At 44.5% G+C, this 26,450-nt stretch overlaps 1 protein-coding gene across 3 annotated transcripts in view; it reads right to left on the reverse strand.

Annotated features, from left to right (window-relative positions):
- SH3D21 (SH3 domain containing 21) overlaps positions 1-26,450 on the reverse strand; it is a 156,088-nt gene that overhangs the window by 33,944 nt on the left and 95,694 nt on the right. For all 3 annotated transcript variants that reach the window (XM_073562671.1, XM_073562681.1, XM_073562663.1), the window contains exons 12-16: positions 24,763-24,858; positions 22,928-23,014; positions 13,688-13,805; positions 10,039-10,100; positions 8,826-8,941 (exon numbers count right to left, since the gene is read on the reverse strand). In XM_073562671.1, coding sequence (XP_073418772.1) covers positions 8,826-8,941; positions 10,039-10,100; positions 13,688-13,805; positions 22,928-23,014; positions 24,763-24,858 — 479 coding nt within the window. The remainder of the gene's footprint in view (positions 1-8,825; positions 8,942-10,038; positions 10,101-13,687; positions 13,806-22,927; positions 23,015-24,762; positions 24,859-26,450) is intronic.

Raw genomic sequence — 26,450 nt, forward strand, 5'->3', positions numbered from 1 at the left:
TGCAGTTGCTGTATGTGTCTGTTTCTGCTGCAGGTAGCGTACTGTATATGTCATAGACTCCTGTGCCTGCACAATGCAGGAGCAAAGCTCTCTTTCTTTTCTCCTCCTTTATGTCCATGGCTTCTAGGAAATTCTCAAATCTGTTTAGCCATTTTCTCCAGTTATGGGAGAGATTAATGACATCAGTCATATCAAACTGTGGGAATGTGTGCAAGTAGTCAGCCATGATAGAGTCTCTCAGTGGTGCTGGCGTGTGAAGCGGTAAAATAGAGTCCGTACTCACAGCAGTAGGTGATTATATCCCATCCTCGTCGCCAGTTGTAATGTCCACACGTTATGACGAATTCAATGTATTAAACTTTAGATATGTTTTATTCTTCGTCCTCCAGCACACAGCATAACACTTGCATTCCCATGCTACCAGAAGTGAAACTGAAACTTCCCTTCTCATCCCTCTTGTCTCCACCCTCCAAGTCCCATAAGTCTGGCTTGCTTAAAGAGACAGATCTAATTATTATACATTACACTCAGAAACCCCTCTAATCTTAATAATATTTCCTGCATGCCATCTGTCTCTCTTAATTGTGCACTTTGGAATTCTCGCTCAGTGTGTAACAAACATCCATGACTTCTTCCTTTCTAATTCTCTTAACCTTCTGGCTCTTACTGAAACCTGGATCCAGCAGTCAGACACTACCGCTGCTGCTGCTCTTTCATATGGGGGATTACACTTCTCTCATACCCCAAGATCAGACAATAGAGCAGGTGGAGGCGTTGGTCTGCTTCTATCAAAAAAATGTACCATTCAGGTTATCCCTCAAGTATCCTCACTAGTCTTCCCTTCTTTTGAGGTCCATGCTGTCAGACTCTACACCCCCTTCTCCATGCGAGTGGTGGTAGTGTATCGTCCTCCCGGCCCCTCCCATCAGTTCCTGGATCATTTTGCCACTTGGCTTCCACATTTTCTCTCCTGTGACATCCCTACCCTCATCATGGGCGATTTCAACATCCCCATTGCTCTTCCCCTCTCCCCATCTGCTACTCACCTTTTATCTCTAACCTCCTCGTTTGGCCTTTCGCAGCTTACTAATTCTCCAACGCATGAAGACGGAAACTCCCTCAACTTGGTCTTCTCTCGGCTTTGTGCAGTGGATGATTTCACAAACTCCCCTCTCCCGCTCTCTGATCACAACCTTCTTTCATTCTCTATGAACAACTGCCAGGCCGCTCAGGTCACCCCCACTGGCCATACTTATAGAAACATACAGGCCATTAACACCCAGAAACTTACAATGAACTTGCAGTCTTCATTGGCCCCTATCTCCTCCCTCTCATGTCCTGATTCTGCACTGAAGCATTACAATGAAACACTTCAAACTGCCCTGGATGATTTTGCACCTCCTATACATAGAACAACACGACAAAGACAGCGACCACCCTGGCACACCCTGCAAACACGTTTACTGCAGCGGGGCTCCAGGTGTGCTGAACGTCTATGGAGAAAATCCAATCTATACGAAGATTTCATCCATTATAAGTTCATGCTTAGAACATACAACACTGCCCTTCACCTCGCCAAACAAAGCTATTTCAACACCCTCATCACCTCACTGTCCAATAACCCGAAACGTCTCTTTGACACTTTTTATTCCCTTCTCAACCCAAGAGTGCAGGCCCCAACCACAGAGCTTCGAGCAGACGATCTGGCCAATTACTTCAAAGAAAAAATTGATCATATCCGACAGGAAATTATCTCCCAATCATCTCATACCATGCATTGTCCTCCCTCCCCCACTGCATCTAGCTCACTCTCTGAGTTTGAACCAGTCACAGAAGAAGAAGTAAGCAGGCTCCTTGCATCTTCTCACCCAACCACTTGCACCAGTGACTCATTTCCGTCACATTTGCTCCAATTCCTTTCCCCTGCTGTCACCCCTCACCTAACTAAAATGTTTAACCTCTCTCTCTCTTCTGGTATCTTTCCCTCCTTATTTAAGCATGCCATCATACATCCACTACTTAAAAAACCATCCCTCGAACAAAACTGCGCCGCTAACTATAGACCTGTCTCTAATCCTCCCTTCATCTCTAAACTCCTGGAATGCCTGGTCCACTCCCGACTGATCTGCTATTTCTCTGATAACTCTCTTCTCGACCCTCTCCAATCTGGTTTTCGCTCTCTACACTCTACTGAAACTGCCCTCACTAAAGTCTCTAATGATCTACTAACAGCTAAATCTAACGGTCACTACTCCATGCTAATTCTCTTGGATCTCTCTGCAGCATTCGACACTGTGGATCATCAGCTCCTCCTCACTATGCTCCGCCCCATCAGCATCAAGGACACCGTTCTCTCCTGGCTTTCCTCCTATCTCTCTGACCGCTCCTTTACTGAATCTTTTGCTGGCTCCTCCTCCTCTCATCTTCCCCTTACTGTTGGGGCTCCTCAAGGATCAGTTCTAGGCCCCCTCCTCTTCTCATTGTACACTGCCCCTATTGGTAAAACAATCAGTAGATTTGGTTTCCAGTACCATCTCTATGCTGATGTCACCCAATTATATGCTTCTCCTGACATCACGCTAGCCTTTCTAGAAAACACCAGCGATTGTCTAAACGCTGTGTCTAACATCATGTCCTCACTATATCTGAAACTGAACCTGTCAAAGACTGAACTCCTTGTGTTTCCTCCCTCTACTAATGCACCTATACCCGACACTGCCATTTCCGTGTGTGGTTCCACTATTACTCCCCAGCAACATGCCTGCTGTCTTGGGGTCATACTTGACTCCGAGCTTTCATTCACCCCCCACATCCAATCACTGGCTCGCTCTTGTTATCTGCATCTCAAAAACATTTCTAGAATTCAACCTTTTCTTACCTTTGACTTTGCAAGAACTCTTACTGTTTCTCTTATTCATTCTCGTCTTGACTATTGTAACTCTCTTCTAATCGGTCTCCCTCTTACCAAACTTTCCCCCCTCCAATCTGTCTTGAATGTTGCAGCCAGGATCATATTCCTCGCCAATCGTTACACCGATGCCTCTACCTTGTGCCAGTCCTTACACTGGCTACCCATCCACTCCAGAATCCAGTACAAACTTATTGCCCTCACCCACAAAGCTCTTCATGGCTCAGCACCACCCTACATCTCCTCCCTTGTTTCAGTCTACAACCCTACCCGTGCCCTCCGTTCTGCTGATGACCTGAGGTTAGCATCCTCAATAATCAGAACCTCCCACTCCCGTCTCCAAGACTATACACATGCTGCGCCAATTCTTTGGAATGCACTTCCCAGGTCAATACGAGTAGTCCCCAATCCCTACAATTTTAAGTGTGCCCTGAAAAGTCATTTATTCAGACTGGCCTACCGCCTCAACACATTAACCTAACTATCTCTGTGTGGCACAGTCAAAAGTTTTACCATAACCAGGTTCCCCGTATCATGTCCCCAAATGCTTTATGCATCTATTAGCCCTCTGTGTCCATGCTATTACACACTTAACATTATGGCTGGTCCAAACAATCAGGGAAATTGTTACCACCCACCTTTCGTGTCTCCCCTTTTTCCCTCATAGATTGTAAGCTTGCGAGCAGAGCCCTCATTCCTCTTGATATCTGTTATGATCTATGTGATTAATGTTATGCTGTAATGTCTGTTGTCTGTACAAGTCCCCTCTGAAATGTAAAGTGCTGCGGAATATGTCGGCGCTATAGAAATAAAATTTATTATTATTATTTATTATGGATAAGGCTGATATCTGCCTTTTAAGGGAGCATGGAGCTAGACCCGAGTCCAGGCCGGTTTGGAGAAAAGCTAAAATGTTGGGAATGAAGAAATGAAGCATAGAATGACCGCGTTCTACGCACCATGCGAAAAGGACCTTCCAGGTGTGGTGATAGATACACGATGAGGCAGGCTTCCGGGCGCTAATCATTGTAGCAACCACATTCTGGCAGAACCCAGCCTGGGTTAGAATCCAAGATTCAACGGCCAAGCCGTTAAACACAGGGCCGCTGAGTTCTGGTAGTAGATCGGACCCTGGGAAAGTAGGTCCGGGTGCTCTGGCAGTTGCAAGGGGACCTCGGCGAGTAGCTGCACTAGGTCTGCGTACCATGCTCGACGAGGCCAATCTGGGGTGACCAGAATTACTGGGGCTCCCTCTGCCAAGATTTTTCTGATGACCTTCGGGAGCAGTGACAGCGGGGGAAATAGGTACGAGAGGCAAAACTGGTTCCATGGAAGGAACAATGCGCCCACGGTGATTGCCTGTAGATCTCGGAACCGAGCAGCAAACATGGGCACCTTGGCGTTTAACCTGGAGGCCATCAGATCCACATCCGGGGTTCACCAACGTTGGCAAATCTGTCAGAAAACCTCAGGATGAAGCGACCACTCCCTGGATGCGAGACCCTGCCGGCTGAGGAAGTCTGCCGCCCAGTTCTCTACACCCGGAATATGGACTGCCGAAATCACAGAGTGGTTTCTCTCCGCCCAGCAAAGGATATGCTTTACTTCGAGCATGGTCATCCTGCTGCGGGTGCCCCCCCATGGCCGTGGCATTGTCTGATTGAATCTGGACAGAGTGGCCTGCCAGAAGAAGATGGAATTGCTGCAAAGCCAGCCGGATCGTCCAAATTTCTAAAAGGTTGATTGGGAGGCGTGATTCCCGAGGTGACCAATGTCCCTGGGCTGTGTGGTGGCAAAACACCACTCCCCATCTGAGGAGACTGGCGTCGGTCGTGACCACCAGCCAATGGTTTGGGAGAAAAGGTTTCCCCTGCAGAAGGGAGGAACTCATTGTCCACCATCTGAGAGCCTGTCTGACCGGCGCGGACAACCTGCATTGGTGGTCAAGAGAGAATGGGCTCTTGTCCCAAGCTGCCAAGAGGGCGTGCTGCAGGGGACGAAGATGGAGTTGGGCAAGCGGAATTGCCTCTATTGCTGCCGCCATTTTCCCTAAGACCCTCATGCAAAACTATATGGTACAAGAAGCTGGCTGGCAAAGTCCCTGGACTCCCTGCACAAGGGCTAGGGCCTTGTCCCGAGGGAGAATTACCAACCCCTGGGAGGTGTTGAAGATCATCCCTAGAAAGGAAATCTTCTGAGTTGGGACAGGGGATGACTTATTTAAAGTCACCAGCCACACTAAGTGAAGAAGTGTATCTAGCTTGATGTTGACACTTTCTTCGCAAGAATGGAAAAGATGGGCCCTTGACCAGGATGTCGTCCAGATATGGCAAGACGACTATGCCCCGGGAATGCAAGATGGACATGATGGCTGCCATGACCTTTGTGAATACCCTGGGAGCGGTTGCTAGCCCGAAAGGTAAGGCCGTGAACTGGTATTGTAGGTTGCTGAAGATCCTTTGATGCGAGGGAAAGATAGGGATGTGAAGAAAGGCGTCTTGGATGTCGATAGAGAATATTCTCCCTTTTCCATGGCAGATATGACCGAGCGGAGAGACTCCATCCAGAAATGTCTGGTCTTGACTAATTTGTTCAGAAGTTTCAGGTCCAGAATGGGCCTTACAGTTCCGTTCTTTTTGGGGACCACAAATAGGTTGGAATAGAAACCCTGAAGTATATTGTTTCCTGGTACGGGGATGATAACTCAGCTGCGCCTGAGTGATTCGACAGCTTCGAACAAGGCACGTGCACGGGTTTCTGATCTGGGAGGGCAAGACAGGAAGAATCATCTTGGTTGTGTGGCTGATAAATTCTATCTTGTACCTTGAGGACACCAGCTCTCTTACCCACACGTCATGTACGACGGTGAGCTAGACGTTGCGAAACCAGAGCAGGCGACCGCCTACTTTGCTGATGTCAACTGGAAAATGCCTCCAGTCATCTGAGGCCAGACCTAGATCCCCTCGATTTTGGCTGGTGAGATCGCATCCTCCTCAACGGGTTGCTTCTGTATGAGATCTGATGAACTCTGTCCTGACTGGGTCGACCTGAACTGGCTGGTTGGCCGCCATGACCCACCCGGGGATGCAAAAGGACCGAAAACATGCTTAAAGCTGGTGACGGAATGGCTGCTTAACCCTTTGCTGAGGGAGAAAGTTGCTTTTCCCCCTAATCTGCCACTCTGATAGGGTAAAGAAGTTAGGTATTTCTTGGAAGTTAAGTCTGCTCACCATGTCCTCAACCACAGGGCTCTCCTGATGGAAATTGCATTTGCGGCAGCCAGTGCTGCGCAGTTAGCTGCATCCAAGGACGCACTGATCAAATAGTCTCCTGCCGGTGTGATCTGATTCGCAATCTCAGGTACCTCTGATGGCAGGTCCATGCCCTGCAGGGCTCTATTTAATGATTCTGACCAGGAAATCATGGCCTCGGCTACCCAAGTTGCCGCGAAGGAGGGAGAGAGGGCTGATCCTGAGGTCTCAAAAACCGAGCGAGCCAAGCTCTCTATGAGACGGTTAGTGGGATCCTTAGTAGAAGAACCGTTAGGTAGGGATAACAGAGTTTTAGATGCCAAACGTGACACTGGTGGATCTACCGTTGGGGATTCAGCCCACTTTTTTTTTTAGTTCAGAAGCAAACAGATATCTTGCATCCAGTGCCTTCTGTCCTGAAAAACGGTTGTCTGGCCATTCCCTGTGCCATTGCACTATGTCCTCAAACTCTGGGTGAGTGCAAAAGACGCTATGAGGTCGCTTGGCCCGTTTGAATGCCACCTTGTGACCTGAAGTCAAGGAGGATTCATCGTCAATCCCCAGGGTTTGGTTGATGGCCTCAATGAGACTGTCGACTGCTTCCTGGTAATCGGGTGCATCCAAATTGAGGGGTCCATCGGAATCGAAATCCGAGTTATGTTCGCTGTCTCCCACTGGTGAAGGGGAGCGAGAAACGGAGCTCATGGATACCGAGGCACCAGACGGGCTGGGCGATGCTGTGTGGGTTCATTTCCCCCATGTCTGTATAGTGTGAGAGTGACTCCTGCAAGCCAGAGGTTCCTGTGAGACAGAGAATCAATCCAAGACAGGCGAGCCACTGTCCCTGCCCCTATCTCAGACTGAAGGGACTGAATTGCTCTCGTTAGTGATGCCATAGACTGCGACAGAGACAGAGTCCATTCCGGGGGACTCGGTACACTGGGCTCGGTTGCAGGGGAGGGCTCCTGGGCATGTTCGGAATCGCAGGCTTCACATAACTGATTGCGCTGTGCCTGCGGAAAAGCGGACCGACAGGCGGTACATAAGGCATATAGTACCGTATGAGGCTTGGTCCTTCTAGACATGCTGGACCTGGCTGATATGGCCTGTGGCAGTGACTGTAAGCAGAGTAGATTTTAGTGCAGCTGCTGAAAAAGAATGCAAAGGCGGAGGCAACTCCGGGTGAGTGGAGGGGGGTAGCATTTACCCCAGTCCTGTGCCCCTGAGCATCCTGAGGTGCGGCAGAAGGGGTGTGAGCCACTCCTGACTTTAAAAAATGCGCCTCGGTGAGTGGGCGGGCCCACCGGAAGTAGGCATGCCTGGGGCGGGACATTCAGCCGCGGCCTAGCCCAGGCCCAAGTCGGGGCCTAAATTTTCGGCACCAGCCCGAGGACATGGGGGTGGGTCTGCCGGAAGTGGACACGTCAGGGGGCAGGACTTCCACCTGCGGTCTAGGGTGAACAGAAGCCGGGGAGTAAAGTTCTGGCGTTGGCCGGACGATGCAGGAGCAACGCCATGCTGCACGCGCTGGGGAGCAGCCGTTGGCGCTAATCTTGTGGCGGAAGCTGCGCCGCTCAGTGAGGACAACAGGCCCTCATACCAGCAGGAGCCCTCCCAGCCCACCCTCGTTCTTTGCCCCCTGTACTGACCACATGGAGCACTTCAGCTACCAGCTGTGTTTGGGGGGGCGGTGTAAAGGACGGTGCAGGCACCCTAGCTCCATCTTCCCTTTGAGGAATGAGGAGAGGGACCATCCACCTCCTTCTATCACCGCAGTCCTTGCATTGGTGATGCAGTGGAGGCCGCACGGACTGTCGTATGCTTCTGTACAGCCTAGGGTTTCTGTACCTTAGGGTGGTCAGGGATGAGTCTGACATCGTGTCCCACATCGCAGGAGAGGATACGTGGAGGCGACACTCTACGTGCTCGCCTGTTGTTGGTTTGGGGAGAATGGACCCTTTCAATAGGGTCCTTCGCCTCTGTCTCATCTTCATGGGAAAAAAATAAATAAATAAAAACGTCTGGGAAACACCAGATATGTGTGCCTCCTAAGGACACTAAGCATGAACTGGCTTCGCTTTCAGCAAGCGTGAGGGTGTATACTGCGGAGGAGCTAACCTTTTTTAGTTCACTTAGTGTCAGCCTCCTGGCGGCAGTAGCATACACCCCACAGTCCTGTGTCCCCCATTGAGGCAATGGAGAAATAAATAGATAAATACAGGGCCTGTATATAGGGCTACAGATACTCACTGTGCTGTTTGGTGACATGGTGTGTATCAGAGGAAGCGAAGGAAAGAGTTGTCTCAGGAGATTAAAAAGAAAATTATAGACCAGCATGTTGACATGTTGAAGGAAAAAGTTATAAGACCATCTCCAATCAGCTCCATGGTCTAATAATATGTGACTACATTTGCATATTATTCAGAAATTTAAGCTCCATGGGACTGTAGCCAACCTCCCTGGACGTGGCTGCAGGAGGAAAATTGATGACAAATCAAAGAGACGAATGGTAACAAAAGAGCCCAGAAAAACTTGTAAACAGATTAAAGGTGAACTTCAAGCTCAAGGAATATCAGTGTCAGATAGCACCATCTGTCATCGTATGAGCCAAGGAATCATAAAATAAATAATAACAGGTAAGTATAACTGTAAGCAAACATTCTTACCCCTGAGGGGGCAAACTTATTCTTTGGTAGACGTTTTCCCTGCATCTTTGGCCTGTCTGTTGTGGGATGTGCCAACTTTACTGACGAAATTTTCATTCCATCCAGAGTTGAACTATCTGCAGTATATAAGAAAAAAAATAATCCAATCTGAAACAAACCTTTAGACAGATTTCTAAAGAGAAATAATGAGTATTGCCATCTTATAAATGTTCCTTCATATAATTTTAGTAGATAAAATGGTTGTTAGAACAAAAGAGTTTTCCGAAAAATTACATAAAAAAATCGAGCGGTTAGGCAATACAGTTTAGATTGATGGCGGTGTGATTGTTGCAAATCTCACTGATCTTCAGAAGAGAAACACTGTCATCTTCTAGTATTTGGAACCGGTCAAGCCCATCTACCCACAAGTGAACATCATCAATTTAACATTCATTACTTATCATGTGGATAGGTGATAACTCGTACTCATAGAAAGTAACCCTAATTTCACTGTTGAGGTAAGAAATCCATTGGTGACTGCAGTGTTTTCTTATTTTTACTGGTAGGTACAGGAAAACCTAAACCATGCTTTACAGATTGAGGACTAAAATAATCAGTTTTTAATAACTTAGCTTGATATAGTGACTCCTGATATAGTAACAAAGGGAAAGAGTGATATTATGGTTAACTGCATCCATTCTTTAATTTTTAAATATTCAGTGATGTTAGACTTTAAAGCTAATCTGTCACCAGATTTCACAATACAAACTGCATTCAATGTTAAATAGCTCTCTTGCACCTGATGATGCCAATGTGCTTACAAAAATGGAAATTTTTTAAGTGCAACTACAACGTAACAGAGCTCATAATTCTAAGTGTATTCAGCCTCCACCCACCCAGACTGATTTACAGCCTCAGCTTGTAGTGATCAGTGTGAGGGCTCAGCAGTAGGTGGAGACACTGAGGAGCTGTCAGTAAAGTTAGATTGGCAGAGATTGAGTCACACTTACATAAAAGATAACCATATGTAGCCATTCTGACATGGATCTTCAAAGTAAGTCCACCAGTCTCATCCACTCTAAGAGATTTACTTACAATTGTATGCAGTTTGAGGTTTGAAGTCTGTTGACATATCCAATTTACTGCCATTCCCCATCTACGGTACTCTACTTGTATAATTTCAAGATCTTACATTTCTCCTGAAGTAAATGCCCTAGGCCTAGGACAAACTTACTTGTTTCCTTATACCTCTCCCTCTTCTCTTCGGCTGGTTTCGTCTGTGTTTCAATTGTGGGTCTAGGAAAACATAAAGGATCTTTTAACAGATAATGATATTTGTGACAATGTCCGTTATATATTTTGTCATTCTAATTAAGAGACATTCAGACAGATATAATTCACAACCCCAAAGCAGGCGAACCTTTGCCAGGGCATTATCTCATGATCATGCTTTATCCCGACAGAGAGGCAAAGATGAGGGCCATGTACTCTCCAACTACTTAATACAAGCAAGATGTTTGTAATAGCACACATTACTCATGGCTGTCTTAAAACACTGGTGTGCCAATCCAACAGTACGCATAAGCCAGTGTAATCATTAGTGCAGTATATGGCAGTGGGCCAACTTGGCTCCTGTGCTAATACACAAGTTACACATATCTGATGTAATTCATATCAGCCAACTGTCTCAAATAAAGTGTGACTGTCCTTTATGCACCGTTGACTTGTTCCTGCATTGAGGTTGATATCTTCCCACTTGTCCTGGTGCTGTGGCAAGTGGAGTAACAGTTGTGAGGTTGATGTAAGCTTTGTATTGGCAGCTGACATCAAGTCGAGGGGGTTAGTAATAGAGAGACGTCTATAAGGCACCCCATTACTAACTCCGTAGTTAGATTGTAAAAAGACACTGACAGAATAATACTCTTTAATTAAAAGAAAAACACTGACCTTTATTTGAAATACAATAAAAATGCATGGTTATACTCACCTTTACGCCTAATCCATTGAAGCCTATGTGCCCTGGAAAAAAAACAGAAAATAATAAACAACCATAATCCTCACCTGTCCGATATGAAGATAATCCATACTGTCCCATGAAGATCCAGATGATTTAGATAGCGGTCATATAAGTGATGTGACCGGTATCCATGCCAGCCGGCTCATACTGCAGTGTGTAGCACTAAGCTGCTGTGAGAAAGTTCACAGGAGTTCATAGCTGATGAACCCCAGTGACCTCACTTGAAGAACTGCTCGCTGTGTGAAAAAGTTCTCACACAGCGAGCAGTGACATAAATGAGGTCACAGGGGTTCATCAGCTATGAACTCATGTGAACTTTCTCTCAGCAGCTCAGTGCTACACACTGTGTAGTAGTGTGAGTCGGCTGGGGGGAGAGCGGTCACTAATGTGTTATCTTCACATTAGACAGGGAAATGGCTGTTTTATTATTTTTCTTCTTTTACAGGTGACATGGGCTTCAGTGGATTAGGTGAAAAGGTGAGTATTATGGCTGATTATTATTATTGTACTGTCACACAGGTGACAGCATGGGAAACAGCCCATGTTCAAGGTGCCGAACCTGAACAGTATCACAGAGTGTTCGGGGTGTTCTGGTCCGTGCACGTGTAATGCAGGCAATCTGAATGCAACAGAGGAGACAACAGGTGGGATCAACAATCTACTTCTACTTTTTTCACTTTACAGGGTTAAACATGGGAAAGATTATTATCACAGATAAATGCACAAGAACAATTTTCACAGTATCATTTACCAGCAGCACGCAATTATATACATATATATTGATTTCTACATTACGAGAAATATGTCCTTGAGATTAGCTCGGGGTCTACAGTCCAACCTTGGTCTAATCGGGAAGGGGGGGCAAACACTATATTTATCAGGAACAGTCTCTAGGGCACCCTTGCAGCTTTCCAGGCCCTGACAAAGTCTAATTACACTTTCTGGAGCTTTTTATCGTCAGCCAGGCCCCATCTTATCTGCAGCCTCCCCCTGCCCACACCCGGAACAATGAGTCTGTGCTGAAAGCAAGGGCCCTGCTCACTCGCGTCCTCCAATCACCAGCTAAGGCGAGAGTCTCTGGTCATGTATTCTTCGGGTATCTTCGGTGCTTGACCACTGACGGGCATCTCCTCAATCTGGTAAAGTGTGGGGCTGGTCCTTGAGTCTTAACTGGCGTCTTCTGGGTTCCAAGTCTTGACCGGTGTTGCTCTGGTCTTCAGTACCTGACCAGCGTAGTCTGGAGCCCACACCTCAACTGGAGTCATCCGAATCTCTCTCACTGAGTCAAAATGTTCTGTCTGTCTAGCTTTCCAAGCATGTCCCAGTAACTTTGCCGCAGCGTATCTTGGGACTGGCTTGGCTCTCATCACGGACTTCCACTGGAGCAGAGCATGGATCTTCCTCACAACTTAGGCCTTCTCCGGCATCTGGCTGCTCTTGGATTCTTTTGTGCCGATGGCTGCAAGCCCACCTTGCAGGCATACAACCTGCCCTGGTGCAGGTTCTGGCGCTAACAACCCTTCTCAGCCTGGCCACGCATTTTATATTCAGGAAGTCCTGATCAGGACCAGAAGGTTAATTCACTCCCTCTGCAAACCACCCAGCACAATTTGATTCCTGCTAACACAATTCTTTCTTTTCTCACTTTTAATTTTACTTTCAGTTTGGTCCAGCAGATGGCAGTGTTCGCTTACAGTTAGGCTGGTTTCACATTTGCGTATATGTGCGCAGCATTTCATCAGCATAGATCCGCATACTTCATGCGTGCATATATTTAATATGGTATACGCAGGGACATGCGTTTGCATGCACATGCGTCGTTTCGTGGTGTGCGGCAGGGTGTAGAGAACGCAACATGTTGCATTTTTTGAAGCTTCAAAAATCCATCAAGTATGCACAGGCATGAGCATGCAGATGAGTGCATTAAAAAAAATGCATTACTGTCTATGGAAACGCATGCAAGGACATACGTACGCATGCGTTCTTCAAAATGCAAAAAGAATCCCATGAGACTCGCCCATTTTTGTCAGATGTCATATCGAACGCATGCGCATAAACAACGCAAACGCATGCAAAAACGTATACAAATGCATGCACATGTTGCCTTTTTTTCCGTCATGCATAAGATGATGCGTATACAAAATACTACGTAAACATGCGTTTGCGCATGCAGATGATTCGCCGCAGACTCAAACGCTAATGTGAACATAGCCTAACTGAGTCCCTCTTATTTATCTTGTTACACTAGGTGTTCGGTACAAACCCTGAACTTTACTGTTTGGGTTCGCCCATCTCGACTCTTCAACTCTGAGTTAGATGGGCTCTCTTAAATATCTGGAACTTTGAACTCAATATTCAACTTCAATCACTATTTCAGTTTAGTGGTCAAAAATAATTTATTTGCCTTATTGCTATACATTTAAACTTTTGTTAAGTGCCTCCTGCAATTACCATTAAGAGAAGCCTATTGTATAAGGATTTTCTTGACTTTAAAAGGAATCCACCAGCAGGTTGTTGCTATGAAGTCTGAGAGCAGTATGACGTAGGGAGAGACTCTGATTCCAGTGACATGTTACTTAGTTAACTGGCTGCAGATGTTGTGATCTAATCAGTGTTTTCTCTACTGCAGTTCTAGCAGTGCTCAGAATGTTGATCTCTGTATAACCCTGACCACACCACTAATTAGTACTTTTCTGTGTACAAGAGTTACAATCTCTTACTAATAAACCTTCTCATAGTGGGTAAATGATCACATGATTTTCTACCATAGTGATCAAACGAGATTGACAATCCTTACATGTATCAATAAATAAGGAACCATTTCTTCCTTTTTTCTACTCAAGTTTTTTATGATTTAAAATCTCACTTGCTGGCTTGGCTGGCACTGGGCTTTGTCTTGGCTGGTATCGGCGGAGGTGGTGCTGCTTTCTTCCCTGGTTGATGTGCCGCCTTTGGAGCAAGGTCTGCTTTATTTTCTTTTGGCTCTGAAACAAGTAATGTAATAATATTTATGTGCTAAAATATAATTTATTTTCAGTTTTCCATCCACAATAACATAAATGTCATACCCGGTGGTGTTACACAGCGGATCTGTTCTCACCAAAGCCTTACAAGTATTTGTCCAAGAGTGATTTATGCTATATGACTACAAGCACCTACATATACAGTGGGGAAAAAAAGTATTTAGTCAGTCAGCAATAGTGCAAGTTCCACCACTTAAAAAGATGAGAGGCGTCTGTAATTTACATCATAGGTAGACCTCAACTATGGGAGACAAACTGAGAAAAAAAAATCCAGAAAATCACATTGTCTGTTTTTTTTTTCATTTTATTTGCATATTATGGTGGAAAATAAGTATTTGGTCAGAAACAAAATTTCATCTCAATACTTTGTGATATATCCTTTGTTGGCAATGACAGAGGTCAAACGTTTTCTGTAAGTCTTCACAAGTTTGCCACACACTGTTGTTGGTATGTTGGCCCATTCCTCCATGCAGATCTTCTCTAGAGCAGTGATGTTTTTGGCTTTTCGCTTGGCAACACGGACTTTCAACTCCCTCCAAAGGTTTTCTATAGGGTTGAGATCTGGAGACTGGCTAGGCCACTCCAGGACCTTGAAATGCTTCTTACGAAGCCACTCCTTCGCTGGCGGTGTGCTTTGGATCATTGTCATGTTGAAAGACCCAGCCACGTTTCATCTTCAATGCCCTTGCTGATGGAAGGAGGTTTTGCAGTCAAAATCTCACAATACATGGCCCCATTCATTCTTTCATGTACCCGGATCAGTCGTCCTGGCCCCTTTGCAGAGAAACAGCCCCAAAGCATGATGTTTCCACCACCATGCTTTACAGTAGGTATGGTGTTTGATGGATGCAACTCAGTATTCTTTTTCCTCCAAACACGACAAGTTGTGTTTCTACCAAACAGTTCCAGTTTGGTTTCATCAGACCATAGGACATTCTCCCAAAACTCCTCTGGATCATCCAAATGCTCTCTAGCAAACTTCAGATTAGCCCGGACATGTACAGGCTTAAGCAGTGGGACACGTCTGGCACTGCAGGATCAGAGTCCATGGTGGCGTAGTGTGTTACTTATGGTAGGCCTTGTTACATTGGTCCCAGCTCTCTGCAGTTCATTCACTAGGTCCCCCCGCGTGGTTCTGGGATTTTTGCTCACCGTTCTTGTGATCATTCTGACCCCACGGGGTGGGATTTTGCGTGGAGCACCAGATCGAGGGAGATTATCAGTGGTCTTGTATGTCTTCCATTTTCTAATTATTGCTCCCACAGTTGATTTCTTCACTCCAAGCTGGTTGGCTATTGCAGATTCAGTCTTCCCAGCCTGGTGCAGGGCTACAATTTTGTTTCTGGTGTCCTTTGACAGCTCTTTGGTCTTCACCATAGTGGAGTTTGGAGTCAGACTGTTTGAGGGTGTGCACAGGTGTCTTTTTATACTGATAACAAGTTTAAACAGGTGCCATTACTATAGGTAATGAGTGGAGGAAAGAGGAGACTCTTAAAGAAGAAGTTACAGGTCTGTGAGAGCCAGAAATCTTGATTGCTTGTTTCTGACCAAATACTTATTTTCCACCATAATATGCAAATAAAATGAAAAAAAAACAGACAATGTGATTTTCTGGATTTTTTTTTCTCAGTTTGTCTCCCATAGTTGAGGTCTACCTATGATGTAAATTACAGACGCCTCTCATCTTTTTAAGTGGTGGAACTTGCACTATTGCTTACTGACTAAATACTTTTTTTCCCCACTGTATATACGTATATAGCACTGCTATTTTCAGTATCATTTATTTTTTAGCTTGTAATGATTCAGTTTTGTTGCCCTCACAGAAATGATTTGCATGTACATCTGGATGTTAATCTGACTACCATCAGTATTTAATGGGGGACTTATCTTTTTGATGTTTGTACTGTGTAATCTATGTGACAGCCCTTACAGAATGCTTATCTATACTTCAGAGTATAGATGGCTTCCTGCCCTATTTGCAGACTTCATAAGTAATTTCATGACTGCTCTGCATGTGCACGACATACACCCTCTAAAGGTAAACTTCCTGTTGCTAGTTCTGAGAAGAGCTAGATAGAGCAATCAGTTTTGCATTCATATTTGGCTGATCAGTGGTTTACACATTAATATCAAATATACCTTTATTGGGCAGGCAAGCTGTCCCCTGGAAAAATAAACTGCCTGCTGGGTACTTGCCCCATTGCCTATAGTGGCATGTAAAAGTTTGGGCACGCATAATTAAAATTACTGTTATTGTGAACAGTTAAGCAAGTTGAAGATGAAATGATCTCAAAAGGGCTACAGTTATAAATGACAAATTTCCTTTGCATTTTACGCAATATATATATATATATATTTTCCATCATTTACATTTTAAAAATTACAATAAGGACTGTTGGCCTATTGGAAAAGGTTGGTGCACCCTGCATTGTTAGTACCTAGTAGCACACCCTTTTGAAAGTATCACAGCTTGTAAATGCTATCCATTCTTCCTTGGAAAATTGTTCCAATTCTGTGAGATTGCTGGGTCGTCTTGCATGCAGTGCTATTTTGAGGTCTAGCCACAGATTTTCAATGATGTTCAGATCAAGGGACTGTGAGGACCATTGTAAAATCTTCAGCTTGACCATTTGAGTTGGTCTATTGTGGATTTTGACATTTAGTTAGGACTGAGGGGTACAGTTGTAAGGGGCACACAACGGTTTTCATGGGTGGAAGACTGTTAGTGAGGGTGAGTGTAAGCCTGTCAGCTGATATGGAAATGGACATTCCAGCTATTTTTGACTGATCTTAGATACCAAACACACCCCATCTTTCTCAATTAACCATAACATCTCCGCCTGCACCTCTCTCACAGTCCACAGTATCCAAAATAAATTGGTATGAGATCAAATCCAGATGCTCACAGCTATCTCATGTACCCTTACTAAAATATCAAGCTTTATTACAAAAATACACAATTAATATTAGACTAAAATTAGTTTTGCAGCACACCCAAAAGAATGAACACCATAGGGAGGTGCCTGTCCCTACAATGGCCTGTGTTTCCCTACCTGCCAGCGGAGGTTGGAGCCCTAGGACCTGCGCAATTGGCCCCCCCACTCCTCGACGGCTCTCCTTGCTACCCCTATAGTGGCAGGGGTGTGATAAGAGGTTAAATAGGTAGGTGAGAAAGAGGAGAAATGTTGGAATGGGATCTTCTTGGCTTTTCTTCAAAGATATATTATTTCTTCTTTAAATATTCTGCGGTAGGTTATCGGGATCAAGAATGAGCTTTGTCCCCAAAAGAGATATATTGTTTTCTTGTCAGTCTCTATACCTTTGATGATGATCTAACATAACTGATGTCTTTTTCCCTGTTAGATACATAGGAGCCCCCCTAAAAAAATAAGGATGGAGGCCCTTATTCGATGATACGAAGTTATGAAAATATATATATAAGAAATCCACGAAGAAGTGCTAGATTCCCACTAGTAAATACAAATCCCTCATAGAATACATGACATACACAAGTCACTGGTATACATAATAGAGCACAGTAAGGGTATGTGCACACGCTGTGGATTCCGCTGCGTTTTCGCAGCGTTTTTGGCCGCTGCGGACCCGCAGCGTTTTTGGCCGCTGCGGACCCGCAGCAGTTTTAGCTGCTGTGTACAGTACCATTCAAATGAATGGTAAAAAAAAAACGCTGTGTAGACGTTGCGGAAAAATCCGCGCGGATTTGCTGCGGTTTTGAAACCGCAGAAAGAAGTGACATGTCAATTCTTTCTGCGGAATCCGCAGCGGGTTCCTATCTCCACCATTGTGGAGATGGTGAATCCGCAGGACCAAACCACAGTCAAAACCGCAGATAATCCGCAGGTCTTTTGACCTGCGGTTTATCTGTGGTTTTTGCAAAATCCGCGCGGATTAATCCGCAGCGAATTCCGCAGCGTCTGCACACACCCTACACCCCTTACCTGTGAAACAGGAATCCACAAAAACCCCAGTGGGTACATCAATCTAAATCATAACATGTGTCCACAAAAAACATAGATGATGAGGATGTATATATGGTTTGCACAAAATCATAGGAACACCTCCCTATGGTGTTCATTCTTTTGGGTGTGATGCAATACTAATTTTAGTCTAATATTAATTGTGTACATTATTTTTGTAATAAAGTTTGATATTTTAGTAAGGGTACATGAAATAGATGTGAGCATCTCTCATAGTCCAGCAGCTTGTCGTGCTCACCCTACCCCACCCTCTGTCAGCACAGCAGCGAGCCCTCGTTTATGCAGTTATGCTCATGTAAAAGATTGTTTCCTGTGTAATTATTCACATCCACCCGGTTGCCCGTGGATGCAGGATCAGAGCACTTGCAAACCTTCTTCCACTTGCTGGCATCACCGTCACATGTTCTGATTAGTAGGCCTACCATGATGTGTGCATGATATTGCAAGGGGCCAACTTCTCAGAAGTAGTGATGGGGATGTTGTAGGTAGGAGGAGGTTCGCAGGACTCTGGTCCGAAAATCACAGACTACTGACAAGATTCTGGACCCTAGACTCTGTGAATGTTTTAACTCAACTCTAGTCTTCATTTTTAGAAACAGGGTCACTCTGTGACTGTATTCAGGGCCAGTTTTAGATATGGTGGGGCAATAGGCAATATTTTAACCCCTTTACCATAAGGTCAATTTTTTCAATTCTGACCACTATCACTTGGGTATGATGTAATAACTCTGGACGGATCCTGGAGATTCTGAGTTTTTTTCGGGACATATTGTACTTCATGATAGTTGTAAAATTTCTTTGGTATGACTTGCTTTTATTTTTGAAAAAAACAGAAATTTAGCAAAAACAGAAAATTTTGCAATTTACAAACTTTTAATTTTTATGCCCTTAAATCACGGAGATATGTCACACAAAATAGTTAATAAATAAAATATCCCACGTTTACTTTACATCAGCACAATTTTGTAACCAACTTTTTTTTGTTAGGAAGTTATAAGGGTTAAAAGTTCACCAGCGATTTTTAATTTTTACAACAAAATTTTCAAAATCATTTGTTAGGGACCACATCACATTTGAAGTCCCTTTGAGGGGTATATATAAAAGACGATACCCAAAAGAGACACCATTCTAAAAACTGCACCCCTCAAGGTGCTCAAAACCACATTCAAGAAGTTTATTAACTCTTCATGTGCTTCACAGGAATTTTTTGAAAAATAAAAAAATAAAAATGAAAATTTTACTTTTTTTCACAAAAAAATTACTTCAGATCCATTTTTTTTAATTTTTACAAAGATAACATTAAAAAATTGACCTACAAATTTTTTGTGTAATTTCTCCTGAGCATGCCGATACCACTTATGAGGGAGAAAAACACTGTTTGGGCGAATGGCAGAGCTCGGAAGGGATGGAGCGCCATTTGACTTTTTGAATGCAAAATTTGATGGAACAATTGGCGGACGCCATGTCGCATTTGGAGAGCCTCTGATGTGGCTCTGTGGTGCCCCCAGAGGTATGGTCGCCACACTGGCCTTGCCTTCCTCCAGGGGAGGGTAATGCCAGGCTTGGAAGCAGTGATGGGTCTCTCCAGCAGTTAACCTAATTCATGCAACACAGTTCCACTCCAAGCCAGCAGGGGGAACTCTGAACCAGGATGAAGGGGAGGGGGTGCTCCCTGAGGGCTGAGAGGAAGGAGTTGTCAGTTAGTTGAAGGAGGTCCACGTGTGTAGACAGATGGAACGAAGCTGGAGGTTGAGCTAGGAAGGAGAGCTCCCTCAGCTGAGAGCGTAAGAACTGGAGCCTGGTCTCCACGGTGGTACGGATACTAATGGTCCTGCCACAGATACCAGAGGAGTAGGAGGCTGTAAATGCCCTGCTCCCATCAGAGACTTGGGGCACAACAGCAATTGAATAGAGAGCCAGGACTAAGGAGAGGAGTCCCTGAGAGAGGCTACAGCTGTCTGTCATACAAGTATAGTTCTAGGAATATCTGAAGAGAGGCATTCCAGAGTAGCTAAGTACTGGGGTGCTTCACACCACAAAGCGCTAGGAAGGAGACTGCACAGCCCTTCTGCTGAGAGAGAATCCTGATCTGCTTCCAGGCTAACCTGCTCCAACACCATCTGTAATCAGGACCCTGGACTGCATATACTCAGTAAAGGTACAGAAACTGCAACCGCTGTGTCTTGTCTGTTCCCTACGCTTCCAGCACTGCTATATCCCCATGCTGGTTACATCTACACTGTCCTGGGACTACAGCTCCACCTGTGGGGAGCTTTTACATCTTTGCTGCACCATACCATCAGTCCCAGCGGATCTGTATGCAGCGTTGGCCTAACACCATACTTGCCAAACACCACGGGTGGTGTCACAAACTATTCTACCATTAACTACATCTCCCATTGCTTGGGCGCCCAGGGCCACGGACCGGGTCACCGCTGCTGTGACGCATCCCCCTGACACCGGCCCGGTACCGAGTACCCCACAGCCCTGGGAGGGCGATCCAGCTCAACAGTGAAAATCCCTCACAAGCGACACCATTTTAGAAACTAGAAACTAGACCCCTCAGGGAACTGATCTAGATGTGTGGTGAGCATATTCAACCCTCAGGTGCTTCACAGAAGTTTATAATATTGAGCTGTAAAAATTAAAAAAAAAATTTCCCCACAAATATATACCGTATTTTCCGGCGTATAAGACGACTGGGCATATAAGATGACTCCCCAACTTTTCCAGTTAAAATATAAAATCTTGTTAAAAGTTGGGGGTCTTGTTATACGCCGTGTGTCATCTTATACGCCGGGTACGGAGCAATCTGCTTATGGTGGGGGGAGTGGTCACGATGACGAAGGGAGGGTGTAAGTGGAGTTATCATCCCCCTTTTACCTCATTGGTGGCAGCAGTGCTATCTGAGGGTCTCTGCGCTGGGGAGCGGCAGCGGCGGCTCCTCTTTCACAAGTGTGGCGACTCTGTGCTGAAGGTCGTCAGCGACACTTCTTTGTGCAACGTGGGGGCTCTGTGATGGGAGGTGGCTGCGACGGTTCTTTGTTCGGCGTCTGGGCTCCGCCGGAATTTCCCCAAAGCCTGGAGGCCCCGGCAGCTCCATTGCTGCAATGCGGTGGCCTCCAGGAAAATGGCCGCTGGAGCTCGCGCATGCTCAGATTCAGATCTCGTCTCCCGAGGGGTTAAAAGGTTGTTTTATACGCCGGAAAATACGGTAAATAAATTTTCATAAGGACAACAGGAAAAATTGCACCATACAATTTGTTGTGCAATTCTCCTGAGTACGCCGATACCCCATATGTAGGGGAATACTTCTTTTGATTCACAGTGCAAAGCTCAGAAGGAAAGAAGCATCATTTTGGAGTTCAGATTTTACTGGAATGTTTTGAGGGTGCCATGTCACATTGGCAGAGCCCTTGACGTGCAAGAAAAACAGAAACCCGCTATATGTGAACTCATTTTACAAACTACACTGCCCAATGAATTCATCTACGAGTGCAGTGATCATATTGACACCACATGTGCCTCACAGAGTTTTATACCACTGAGCAGTGAAGAATGAATAAATTAAATTTTTACCACTAAAATGTTGTTTTAGCCAAAAGTTTTTACATTTTTTAAGGGCTAAAAAGTAGTTTTTTACAACAAACTGATGTTCATTTATTCCTAAGTGCGCCAATACCCTACATGTAATTGGGAAATATTTTTCAAGCACAGTGCAAAGCTCAGAAGGCAAGGAGCGCCTGATTTTACTGTTATGGTTTGCAGGTGCCATGACCCACTGGGAGAGCCCATGAGGTGCCAGAACAGCAGAACCCCCCATAAGTGACCCCATTTCTCAAATTGCACCTCTCAATGAATTCATCTAGGGGTCCAGTGATCATATTGACACCATGGGTGTGTCACAGAATTTTATACTATTGGGCAATGAAGACAAAATAACTGTCACGAAACTGACTCAATTTAGTCCAACGGACAACAAAATGAACACCTACAGCGGGGATGAAAATTAGGAGAGGAAGGCCCTACTGATAGGGAATGAAAGATGGGTCACCTCCTGAGCTACAACCTGAGCCTATCCTTGCACTCCCCTAACACCCTAAGCGGATCCTTCCCCCCACCTCCGTCATGAACATCGTCCATCACTGTCACTTCACACTGCCCTGGCTAGTGCTCTGGCCGGCAAAGGCGCTAGCCAGACCATTGCAGATAGTACAACACAGGGGGTGGTGACAAGCACGAGACACACAAAGTAAAAATACTTCCACTTCCAAGCTGCTGCTGCAAACTACACTCAACAGAGGATACGGAACCAGGACTTCAAACAGCTGATACACACTGATACCAAAATGTTCCTCACTCATCGGTTGGTCTCCAGAGAAACTCTATCACCAACAGTCAGCTGATGCATCAGGTGACTATTTAAAGGATGGTGGGAGTGGTCACCACCCACATTAGCTGACCTATAAACTCAGCAACTTCAACAAATCAAACTTTTGATTCATGTTTAAATACTCAATATAAACCATCTTTCTTGCAACTCCCACCGATAATTTCGAAAATATAAAAATCAAAAAATGCCCAAAACTACAATAAAATCATTTATAAAAAATGTACACCATGATAGGCTAATGCACAGTCAACATAATAATACTGCCATATAAAAAAGTAACTGCTTAAATATATAAGCATTAACAAATGCAAATAAATCTGAAGTGTCTGATGTCTGATTAATTATTACTTGTCTGATAAGTGTAATTTTAATAGTTCCTACAAGATGAAAAAGGAAGGAAAAGAAGCACCAAGGGCCACAAATGGCAGCTCAGCATGTTAATCCAATCACACATCGTACAGCAATGTCTTTGGAGGCACTTGTTTTTCCATTTATAAAATAGAAAAAATGTTGAGGTTGGTGATCCCGTATACCTAAATAGTAGAAAACCTAACATGGGCCTTAAGACACTCGTGTTTGAATTATAAGTATTTAAAATAATATTTTTACCCATCTCCTCTACCTGGAGAATAGGAATACATATACAGAGATAAAAACATTAGATCCTTGAGGAATATCACATCTTGATTTACCTTTTTGACCTGTAGTACTAGAAGCGGGTGACTGCGGCCTGTTTGCTGGTGACTTAAGGTCCATGACTGGGGTGTCCATTTTAGCAACTAAAATAAAGAGTAGAAACTGAGAAAGGGTACATTGAATAGCCCATCGCAAATGGAAAACAACCTTTTTTAATTGACATGAAAAAAAAATCATATTTTTTCTTAAATGCTGAGAGATAATAACTAAATCCTCGTAAATACCTGATGGTGCTGAACATAGAAATGTTGGTAGAAAGAGCTCTGCTTCTTGCCGTTACCTGTAGGAGTTTCAACCTGTCATATAAACTACTACTAAGTCTTTTCCTGTGTGGGCTGAGAGAAGAGGTATGTCTGCGGTGATGATCACTGCAACATCATGCATCGCTCGAAAAAACTGTGGTGCCCTATTATTCATTCTTCTTGTAGTACACATGTATCAAACATTTTAATTGTACGCTAATAAAAAGATGACATTGTACTGTGAATTTTTAATATAACTTCGAGTGATGTATTTATTAAGCATTCGATAGTCATGAGTTTATGTAAATTCACAGGCAAGCATTGTGACCAATGGGAAAATGTATGTGGCTCCATAAGGGATTCATAATCCGAAAAATAGTCAGCATTTCTACTTTCAAGGATGTTGCTTTATTAAATTGTCGTTTTGCCAAATTAATTAAAAAAGCTCCAATAAAAGGAAGTGTTGGTGATAAAGCCATCCTATCACTGAAATTCTGCTACACCTTTGCCCTATTAAAAGGCTTATTTAGCTAAATACAACAGGAAGCAGTCTGTGGTCTGTTTTGCAGTCGTGGTCCCTCAGATCTATAGTAACACAGTCTCAGTACTATGTATTAAAGGGGTTTTCCAGGACTACTTTATTTTTTCCACTGTGGGTGTAAAAAATAACAGGCAGGTAGTTGCTGACAGAGGCAACTGCTTGCCTGTTCTACCCGACGCCAACTCAGAGTGGCCACAAGTTATTCAGCTACTCCACGTCAACAGAGCAGCTCGCCATCTTCCGGGTTGTTCTGTTGACAGGCCATGACTGTCGAAATCATGCTGACTGACAGCTGGCTCCTCGCAGTTAGGCAGTGGGGAGCCGGCTGTCAATCAGCATGACATCGACAGGCGTGCACTGTCAAGAGAGCAGAGTGGAAGAGAAGTTGCTGTCTGTAAATCGCTTTGTGCTGACAGAGATCAGCGCTGGGCACAACAGTCAGGCATTTAGAAACTATTTGCCTGTAAAGGTACAGTCACACTTAGCGATGTTCCAGCGATCCTGACCAGCGATATGACACAGTCAGGATCGCTGGTACATCGCTAAGTGGTCGCTAGTGAGCTGCCACACAGGCAGATCTCACCAGTGACATCGCAGGGGTCGGGGGTCGCTACTTACCTGTCAGACAAGGCGATCCTGACGTCCTCCCACCCGCGTCCACGCGTCGCTCGTCTCCACAGCAGGAAGCCCGAGTAGGAAGCTGACGACGAGAAACAGTCCAGGACGTTCTCGCGCGATCAGCGGTAACCAGCGGGGGAGCGGTCGGAGGTAAGTATCAGACATAGCGATATCGCTATAGCGTCACAAAAACCAGTGACGTTATAGCGATATTGCTAGCAATATCGCTTAGTGTGACAGGCCCTTTAGTTGTTAGGCCCATAAAGAAATAATTAAATAGTCCTGGATAATCTCTTTAACGGCATTGTCTTGCAGAAGCCTGTAAAGCCCCATGTGTAATCATTATAATAAACTGTCACAAAGGCAACATTAAAAATGTAGCACCAACTGTGAAAACTGCCTAAAACTTCCTATTTAAGAAATGTCCTACCTTTTTGTCCTGTGGAACTGGAACTGGAATTGGTACTGGGTGACTGTGACCTATCCACTGGAGGCTTGATATCCATGGGAGTAATGTCAATTTTTGCTGTTAAAATAAAGTTAGAAAGGTAGAGTTGTACAGACTGGCCTGGACTGATGAAGAGAAAGACAAACATCCTCATAATCTGTGTCTAATAAAGTGTTAGAAATACAGTAAATTATAGCACTTATTGTTTTGGATTGAGAAGTATAATTAAAAAATTTTTTCCAATGCCAAACATTCTCGTAAAAGTCTACAGCTTCTTGTTTGGGCATTTGGAAGTAACAACCTATGGTGATCTGTAATGTAAGCCATGCTTATTGTAAAGGAGTTGCTCAGTTGTATATCACTGTATAAATATGTTGTCCAACTTCTTGTTGTACTTTATGACCTCATTTTATCAAAGTGGTCATAAAACATTTTGAGACATCTCAAAATATTTCTCCAATGCGAAGTTGAGTAAAAATGTAGCAACTTTTGGTATTTTTCGGCAAGCTCTGGCATGATGGGTGTTCTGTCTCCAACATAATCAATGACTCTTAAGTGCCTGTTCTGATAACATACAATGATTGCTGTATGTATAATGCTATTTTCCACACATTTTAATGTTTATTGTTTCCAGCTCCATCTAGTGGCCAAAAGTTATAACTGCATGATATTAGGCATTGCATTTTCTGTATTATTTCCCTCCAATTCTAAATGTATTCTGGGTAACTTTGCAAGGTACCATGGTCTATCCCAGCCCCTTTCTCTCTTCAGTCGGCCATTTCTTTCAAGTCTGCATATTGGAAGCACCTCAACGCTTGTTTCCCCTTGTGTCAGAATCAGTGGTATGTAATCACCCTCTCTGTATATGATTCTGCCTTATATCAGCTAGCGTAGTTGCAACCCCTGCTCAGCGAGTAGTCCAGATTGTATGTAATGTGTATTGTATATTTCCATGAACCCAATACTGATCCTATGTATCTGTTTCTGTTGTAGTTTTACCTCACACATCTATACCTTCGTTCAATAAACCACAGATTCAACTACAGTCTCCCTTATTGGACCCCAGTATAGCGGTTTAGATCTAGAAGAGGCTAGATGAGTGTTACGGCTCTGCAGAGGTAATAGAGAGAGCCTTGTTCAAAAGAATCAATGACTTTCCTAAAATATCTAACAAAGGTCTCGCAAAACTTAGAGAGCTAGGTGACCTGCTACAAGAAGTCCTAGTTGCCAAATGTGAAGGTGACCTACCAGGACTTGCATACCTCGACACAGCCAAAGGTGTTAACCCTATAGTCCAAAAGTTGCCCTACAATCTACAGGAGAGGTGGCTCACACGTGGCTCCACGTCCAAATACAAACACAGTGTTTCATTCCCTCCCTTCTCCATTTTTGTAGACTTTATACACGAACAAGCGGCAATCATAAATGATCCCAGCTTTGACTTTGCAATGTCATATGCTGCACCACCACCAGCTGCAAACCCACGCAGAACCTCTGCGGCAGTGCACAATACTAATGTTGCTTCTCCAAGTTCCAATTACAGGTCTGCTGGCTGCTCTCAATCAGAGACAAAGGTACGAGAACCTGACAAGCAGTGCCCGCTTCATCAGAAGCCTCATCCTCTCCTGAAATGCAGAGCCTTCAGAGGAAATCTATGCCGGATCACAGAA

This window comes from Dendrobates tinctorius, unplaced genomic scaffold (assembly GCF_039654945.1).
Source record: "Dendrobates tinctorius isolate UK_male_01 unplaced genomic scaffold, ASM3965494v1 ptg000015l, whole genome shotgun sequence".
NCBI classification, from domain to species: Eukaryota; Metazoa; Chordata; class Amphibia; order Anura; family Dendrobatidae; genus Dendrobates; species Dendrobates tinctorius.